This window comes from Vipera ursinii, assembly GCF_947247035.1.
Source record: "Vipera ursinii genome assembly, chromosome: 1".
NCBI classification, from domain to species: domain Eukaryota; kingdom Metazoa; phylum Chordata; class Lepidosauria; order Squamata; family Viperidae; genus Vipera; species Vipera ursinii.
Window position 1 is genome coordinate 97,040,669 of NC_139512.1, and position 9,035 is coordinate 97,049,703.

The 9,035-nt window shown below is 41.8% G+C and overlaps 1 protein-coding gene across 1 annotated transcript in view; it reads right to left on the reverse strand.

Moving 5' to 3' along the window:
• LOC310637734 (F-actin-monooxygenase MICAL2-like) overlaps positions 1 to 8,682 on the reverse strand; it is a gene marked incomplete at its 5' end in the record, with an annotated part of 47,305 nt that extends 38,623 nt beyond the window's left edge. The window contains 4 exons of the mRNA XM_083358235.1: positions 3,250 to 3,327; positions 5,839 to 6,014; positions 7,035 to 7,206; positions 8,673 to 8,682. Of these exons, the coding sequence (XP_083214361.1) occupies positions 3,250 to 3,327; positions 5,839 to 6,014; positions 7,035 to 7,206; positions 8,673 to 8,682 (436 nt within the window). The remainder of the gene's footprint in view (positions 1 to 3,249; positions 3,328 to 5,838; positions 6,015 to 7,034; positions 7,207 to 8,672) is intronic.
• Positions 8,683 to 9,035: the final 353 nt, after the last annotated feature.

The window sequence follows — 9,035 nt, forward strand, 5'->3', positions numbered from 1 at the left end:
TGAGCTAGAGAGTGATAGATTTTAGAGTTTATGGTTGTTAGCATATGGATGTTTATGATTGTCTTTTTTGTTTTTTATACCTTGTACTTAGCTCTGGGAAGTCGGGGGGGAGGGGAGGGGGGAGGGGTAGGGAGGGAGGGATAGGGGAGGGGTAGGGGGGACTGTTAAAGATAAAATGTATGATAAAACTTTTCAATAAAAAAACTGTGGCAAGTTCTTAAAGAGATGGGAGTACCAGACCATCTTATTTGTCTCTTGAGAAACCTATATGCAGGTCAAGAAGCAACAGTGAGAACTGGACACGGAACCACTGATTGGTTCAAAATTGGGAAAGGAGTCCGGCAAGGCTGTATACTGTCACCCTGCCTATTTAACTTATATGCAGAGCACATCATGAGAAAGGCAGGGCTAGATGAATCAAAAGTTGGAATTAAGATTGCTGGAAGAAATATCAACAACCTAAGATACACAGATGATACCACTCTAATGGCAGAAAGTGAAGAGGAACTAAAGAGCCTCTTGTTGCGGGTGAAGAAGGAGAGTGCAAAACTTGGGTTGAAACTTAACATTAAGAAAACCAAGATCATGGCATCTGGCCCTCTCAATTCCTGGCAAATAGATGGGGAAGAAATGGAGGTAGTGACAGATTTTGTTTTCCTGGGCTCCAAGATCACTGCAGATGGGGACTGTAGCCAAGAAATTAAAAGACGCTTGCTCCTGGGAAGGAAAGCCATGGCAAATCTAGACAGCACACTAAAAAGCAGAGACATCACCCTGTCAACAAAAGTGCGTATAGTCAAGGCTATGGTCTTCCCAGTTGCAATGTATGGCAGTGAAAGTTGGACCATAAGAAAGGCTGAGCGCCAAAGAATTGAGGCCTTTGAACTATGGTGCTGGAGAAGACTCCTGTGAGTCCCTTGGACTGCAAGGCGATCAAACCGGTAAGTCCTAGAGGAGATCAATCCTGACTACTCTTTAGAAGGCCAGATCCTGAAGCTAAAACTCAAATACTTTGGCCACCTAATGAGAAGGAAGGACTCACTGGAGAAGAGCCTAATGCTGGGAAAGATTGAGGGCAATAGAAGAAGGGGACAACAGAGAATGAGGTGGCTGGATGGAGTCACTGAAGCAGTAGGCGTGAGCTTAAATGGACTCCAGAAGATGGTAGAAGACAGGAAGGCCTGGAGGAATGTTGTCCATAGGGTCGCGATGAGTCGGACACGACTTCGCAGCTAACAACAACAACAAACTCTCCTTTGTGAAAGCATTAAGATTTTTGCAAACTGTTCGTTAACTGTTTGTGTGCTAATTGGACAACTAGGGCAAATCTGACTTTTTATATCTAAATGTAATACATAAAGGCATTGTTATTCAGGAATATGCTGCATATCAGAACATTTTGTATGATGACAGAGCAGGGCTCGCCAGCTAGAGTGAGACAGTGGCTTCTTATGGCAAACACTTGATGATCTTGGGGGGGGGGGGATGAAGCAGGATAATAATTCAGAAATGGTGGCCACTTCTGGTATTGTACCATGTGACCTAGGAATAGAGTGGCATGCTTCCCTAACCTGAGCTCCGGAGGTCTTCAAAAAATAAGTGTGCAATGAATGCCCAGGGGTGAGGGATGGTGAGACTTGGTGGGGTTGAAAGCAGGCACAGGGTACCTCAGGGGACACGGCCTGTGCTAGGCTACCTAGGGCTTCCCCTGGAGCCGCTGAGGCACCCATGCTCCACTTAATGACCTGCAGATTTGTTTAACAATGTGATCAGCTGTTAATGACTTCCTTCACTTAGTTGCTGTCACAACTTCCAAGTGTAATGAGTCACGGATTATCTGCACTAGGCTGCCTAAGCTAGGTTGCTTTTCAGATACAGAGATAGATATTCCTCTCCTTGCCAGTCTCAAAGATCCAACAACCAGTCCAGAAGCTTCTACACCATTCTGCAGAAGGGGAAATAGGCAATAGCTTCACCTCAAGCAACAATATGTTTTTTTTTAAATCCCATTTATATCCCGCCCTTCTCCGAAGACTCAGGGCGGCTTACAATTTAAAGCACAAATCAATGTGCTTAGCAGTAGCCTTCATTCTATGTATATGCCTGCTTATTAGGGCTTTCATACACCCCCCAAGCGGCATTATTACAAAGTCAGCTTATTGCCCCCAACAATCTGGGTCCTCATTTTACCTACCTCAGAAGGATGGAAGGCTGAGTCAACCTTGAGCCTGGTGGGATGTGAGCCTGCACTAATTGCAGGCAGCTGGTGTTACTTAAGGAGGCATTAGCCCACTGCTCCACCAAGGTTTCCAGTCAGCCTCTTCTGAGAGGCCTGAGATACCAAAGATTATGGAGTCTCAGCACTAAGAATGGAACTCAAAAGAGCTGAAAGGGATCAGGCTGCAAAGCAGGTGATTTGCAGGCCAGGTGGACCAAGCTGTGTTCTAGGAAGGAAAATGAAGAAATCTCCTATCTGAGGGTAATGTAAATGAATCTACAATATACTTTAAATGTAAAGATACATTCACATTTTTCCCCAGCACTGTGAATGGGCTCAAATGCTTGCTTTGTTGATTGAGGCTTGGGAACAGCTGAAAATGAAAGTATTTATAATATATAAAAAAATCTGTTGGTCCTGGTTTCTTCAATAAAGCTTTTACATTCTTCTTGCTAGGTTAGATTTGTGGCCAATTATTAACAATACACTTAAAAGAGGAAGAGAAATAATGCAAATTAAAATGCAGGAAAATCCATGTTAGTTATTCAGTGCAACAATACTACAAAACTCATATTACAAATATCACAAAGTCCATCCTATGTGGCCCTCATACCTTTGAAATTCTAAAGAGGGAAAACTGTTTTAGGAATAGTCAACAGAAACAGGGAAGCAAAATATTTTTTAAAAAAAGGATTAAGTGGCTTTCCCACATCTTCTCTTATATCAAAGCAATTTCCTTAAAAGTAATCATAACCAAGTCATGAGACTAGGTCAGGGGTAGGCAACCTCGGCTCTTTTATGACTCATGGACTTCAACTCCCAGAATTCCTGAGCCAGCTTTGCTCAGGAATTCAGTTAACAACTTGTGTGAATACTTGAATACTGAATACTTGAAGTGATTGGCTTAACTTCCGTAGCACAAAGGTTGTAAAATTGGCATAAGTGAAGGTTGAACATAAATGAAGTTGTTTACGGAAGAATGTAGCTAAATGAGTAATTGCATTAGATGATTTAGTCAGGTTGTATCTTACTGGACTGAATTTTCTTTTTCCAGTTCTGGTATTTTTTGGATGAAGAAGAGTCACGAAGACTGTAGGCTCGTTGTAAAGCTAAAGGGGAAAGATAGGGAAAAAGGCATTTGTTAAAACACAGGAAGTTCCAAACCTTAACAGTAAGCACAATGAGATTTTAAATTTGAATTTGTTTTTCTTGGATATCTGTTTTGAAGTTATTATATAACTGGAGAGTAAAATTTGACATCCTATCCCTCCTTATCATCCATATTTGACAAAAACAGTTGCAGTTCATAGCAATAAAAAAGTCAGATATCTTCACAGAACAGTTCGCTCAAGAAGTTTATATTTCAAGTAGAAGAATTCAGCACTTACAATTTTTCTAATCTAAGGCAATGACACCTAACGATTTCAAGTGGGCTGATAAATATTTAAATATAGGCCACTAGATGGCACCGTTCTCCAATCTGTTTTTCACTTAGAAAGGGCATGCATGGCTCAGCTGTTTTAACTGTCAATTTATTCCATTTTTGCAGAATGTTATAGCACAAGATCAGAAGGTCGGCAGTTTGGCGGGTCGAATCCCGAGTGCCGCGTAGCAGAGGGAGCGCCTGTTACTCGTCCCAGCTTCTGCCAACCTAGCAGTTCGAAAGCACGTAAAAATGCAAGTAGAAAAATAGGGACCACTATGGTGGGAAGGTAACAGCGTTCCGTGCGCCTTTGGTGTCTAGTCATGCCGGCCACATGACCACGGAGATGTCCTCGGACAAGCGCTGGCTCTTCGGCTTTGAAACGGAGATGAGCACTGGCCCCTAGAGTCGGAAACGACTAGCACGCATGTGCGGGGGAACCTTTACCTTTACCTTTATAGCACAAGAACTCAGTTATGCCCAACCATTTCTATATCTTCATTGTTTCTCTTGTCTGCAGTTGTTTTTTCCACTCCAAAATAAGGGAGAAAATGAAACATTTGTTTTTCATTGGTGAAGTTACATCATCCTCACAACTGACTTCAGGGAAAAAGTTAATCCTGTTGATCAAGCAAACAATGACGGTGCGAAACACAGCAATGTGGGAGATAGAAAGCTAAGTATAAGGGAGGCCCCCAAATGGGAAAGTATGTTATGTAGCAGGGAACCTTATGGATCACTTTGGAAAAAAGCAGTGTGGAAGCTGAAGAGGTGGGGGGATTATGACTCTCTCTCTCTCTCTCTCTCTCTCCCTCCCTCCCTCCCTCCCTCCGTGTGTGTGTGTGTGTGTGTGTGTGTGTGTAAAACACAATGTGTAAGAGAGGGAAGATATATGGCAGTTACTCCATGGGAGTGACTTCAGTTAGATACTTTGCATTTCATTGCTGTGCATTTCCAAAGCTTTCCTTTAAAAAGAGAAATTTAATTTGTATAGATTCTTGGCTGCAGTATGGGTTGTCCTCAACTTACAACAGTTCGCTTAGTGACCGAAGTTGTAATGGCCCTGAAAAAAGTGACTCATGACCATTTTTCAACTTTTACAACTTTCTGACAAGCAAAGTCAGTGGAGAAACCAGATTCACTTAACAACCAGGTTACTAGTTTAACAACTTCAGTGACTGAGTTAACAAATGTGGCAAGAAAAGTCGTAAAATGGGGCAAAACCCACTTAACAAATTTCTCACTCAGCAACATACATTTTGGGCTCAACTGTGGTCTAAGTCAAGGACTACCTGTACTAGGATTAAAAGAAGAGGGCATTAAAATATATTTGCTACGATATCTATTGAAATATATAAACCATAGATTTAATCAAGCTATGGTTTTCCAGTTGTACTGATTGTGGAATGGTCAGAACAAACAATCCATTTCTTCTCCCTGAGCAAGTCCACATTGCAGGAAACTCTTTTGAGAAGCCTGTAGCTGCAGAGAGCAGGTCAAGTTAAAAAGGCCAGGCAACTTGAAACAAAATAAAGTTCTATTATTTGAGAAAGCATGTAACAAAAGTTGGATGTATGGAAAGCATTCCTTTTCAGAGTTCCACCAGTATTATTTTATATAATGGTACATTTTATAAATATATCAACTCGGTTGTCTGCATTATTGTTACATTGGATTCAGTGGTAAAGAGGTATTTTACGATGCTATTCTGCATACAAATTCATGCCCTGGAGTCTACCTTTGGCTTAATTATCCAGTGCTAAGGTGAATCGAGCGATGATGGGTAAGAAGTACTTGAGAAAACAGAGAACCCAGCATCCACAAGTGAATTTGTTTAATTCAACTGCATTTTTTTTCTTTTTCGACCCTGTAATCCCTTGATTGGGGATGGAGTCAGGGTGACTGAATGGAGCTGAGCATTTAGTGGTCGGATGCCCTTCCTGGTCCGTACGCAGAGTTCACAGCAGATATTTTCTCTTTGCACCCTGATAAAAAAAAACCATGTGTCTCTACCCAGGATTGCATTCTCAACCTTCCCAGCGGGAGGCGAGTGTCTTCAACTCTAGGCCTCTGTGCTGCTCAATTCAACTGCATTCACCTCTTCTGAACCTCACAACACTTAATCAATGGGCACGTCTTGGGTTGTTTCAGTGCCTTTTGGTGAAATCAGGGAGATGTAGTGCTTATAGAAACTTACCATTAGCAGCTTTGGATTTTTCAAGGCAATCATTTCCCTTCTCCAAATTTGTGGTAAACAGTGGAGATCTTTTTGAAGACGGGAGGCAATTCCAAATGGGCTCAGGCAATGACAGCATCTCTTCTGAGGATGCGGAAATGGCTGAATTGCCAGAAAGATCACATTCCAGTTCTGAGCTAGGAATCCAAGGGTAGAGAAATCTGGTTGTCTTAAACACGGCCAGCAAGTGGTACAAAACGACTAATCAACCATTCACATAGGTACAAGTATCTTTCCCTCACTTATGTAATAATTTTTTTATTTTTATTTTTATTTTATTTTAATTCCATTTATATCCCGCCCTTCTCCGAAGACTCAGGGCGGCTTACAAACTTAGCAGTAGCCTTCATTCTATGTATATGCCTGCTTATTAGGGCTTTCACACACCCCTCCCCCCAAGCGGCATTATTACAAAGTCAGCTTAATTGACCCCAACAATCTGGGTCCTCATTTTACCTACCTCGGAAGGATGGAAGGCTGAGTCAACCTTGAGCCTGGTGGGATGCGAACCTGCACTAATTGCAGGCAGCTGGTGTTACTTAAGGAGGCATTAGCCCACTGCTCCACCAAGGCACCAATAAGCATCGTTGGTGGACTTTGCTACATTTTTTTTTCTTTTGACAGGTGTTCTATTTCTGGACATGTGCCCTCCAGATGTGTTGGATTACAACCACCATAACTCTCAGCCAACAAAAATGAAAGAAAATAACACCTCCTCAGGTCACATTACTGAAAGCCTATCAAGCTCTTGACAGTTCTTCAAACAGAAAGAACTGCTAGTGGTGGAACTGGAAGGACAAACGTTGAGGAAACTCAGTGCAAAAGAAACCAAGAAATACATACTGTATATTTGTATTCTACAAGCTGCTTTCTTGTAAACTTCAATAGCTGTTACATACTGTAATTTTTATTGTTCTCGTCAAAACGAATCTGGATTTAATCCCCCACCCCACCCTGCATTACTCAGACTGTGTGGGATGCAAAGATTTCCTGCCAGTGAATCATATGCCCACAAAAGCTTCGTGTAAGCTGCAGGAGTTCAGTGTTCCCGGTTCATCATTCTTCCTTCTCATATTTCTATTTACTCTGACAAGTGAGTTCTATCATTTCTGGCTCTGGCTCATTCAAGGTAGTAAATTTGCATCAGTAACCAATACCTGCTTCCATCACTGGTTACTAGGACTTGGACTGCCAGAGGTTTCTCTTCTTCTGGGGTAAATCTGACCAATGTCCATTCAGAAGAGGGCAAGGAGCTTCTCAAATCAAGATGGGGAATATTCTTGCACTTCTTTGGAGAGATGGATTCATCTACTGGACCGTTGTAATACTCTAGGGGGAAAAAAACGAAGAACATAAAAACTTGCCCCATGTCAATTTAGAACAATAACATTGTTCATTCAGGATGCCTATAGTGTGGAAAAGTCAAGCCAACCCATCCTTTAAACATAGTTTATCTATCTATATATGAAGATATGCTCAAAATTAACTTCTATGTCCATTGTTCAAAAATATCCTTCCTTCAATATGAAGGATGTATATGTCCAACGATAAATATTTTGCTGGAGTAACTGGAGAAAAATAGCTGTCCTCACTTTTCTTTGATTTTCTCATGTAGCAGAGAACTGAAAGGTAACAACCAGTAGACAACCTATGCCTGAATTGGGGCTCTGGGTCCTGCTGCTGTTGCATTGTGCTTTGCATGTGTGGGTTCGTATCCCACCTTTGTCGCCACTATTGTGTAGTGGATTCTTGGAGAACAGGAAGGACGCCAGGCAATGAATACAGCACACGTTCTTTATTGAAGGGTAGACAGCACTTTGGCCACCTAATGAGAAGGAAGTACTCACTGGATAAGAGCCTAATGCTGGGAAAGATTGAGGGCAATAGAAGAAGGGGATGACAGAGAATGAGGTGGCTGGATGGAGTCACTGAAGCAGTAGGTGTGAGCTTAAATGGACTCCAGAAGATTGTAGAGGACAGGAAGGCCTGGAGGAACGTTGTCCATAGGGTCGCGATGGGTCGGACACGACTTCACAGCTAACAACAACAAGAAGACTGGACTGGGGAATAGGGGTTACCTGTGCCCTATTTGTACCTGTCCAGGTACTCTTCCAGCCAATAGATTTAAACCTGGCTTTCCCGCCGAAATGCTGCTCCCAGCCGCAGCAGTTTTGGCCCAGCGCCACCTGGTGGTATCGGTGGAGCCATTGCTTGCAGTGTTATTAAACCCCATACATAACAGGAACAATGACCAAACATTCCATTCTTCCTGACTGTAGCCTTTTCTAATGTTCTCCACTTGAGCTGCTTCTGTTACCAGGACCTGCAGGATTATCTGCTTCAAACAGACTCTACCTGTCCAGTTTGCATATTCTGCGTGTGGATGCTGAGGGTTTCCCCCATGCAAATTTGTGGAGGAAGAACCAGAAATCAGTACTTCTCCCTTATGGTCCTTAAACTCAGGAACAGCTTTCTTCTGAAATGTTTCATATATCTTCCCTCCCAGTATTTAAGAAGTTAGTAAAAACACAACTATTTAGAAGAGCCTTCAATAGCATGTTCAGTTGGGAGATACCCAATGCAATTATTAACTAATTGCTTAATTATGAGATAGGGCGGGATATAAATGGAATAAAAATAAATAAATAAATAAAATAAAATAACAAGATTGATTTTAATTATGAGTATTTTTACACTTTCATTATGTTGTATTTTGAAAGTTTATGATGTAAGACTCAAAGAGACCCTTGGGATTGTGGTGATACAAAAACAAACAAACAAACCAGGTCTCTCACCTAAAGACATACCCCTTGTTTCACACAGATCTGACTCTAGTTTCTTTTATGGTTCTCCCATCAACTTTTCTAAGAAAAGAACCAGAAATAGAACTTGGCTCTGGAAGGCTGTCTTTGAACCAGAAGAGTTCACTATAAAAACAGTTTAAGTTCAGAAGTTGCCTTGGCCATGAATTTCCACTCCCTGCAGTCAAAAAGGTCAACATGCATGGCCATCTCTTGTCCCTGATGGGAACAACAGGGATCAGGATGGATGGATGGCACTGGTCCAGATTCACTTCAGCTTCACATTTTGAGAGAAACTGCTAGCAATCTTACAAGATGTAATCTTACAAGCCTCCACTGAGATTTTTATGCCCAGTC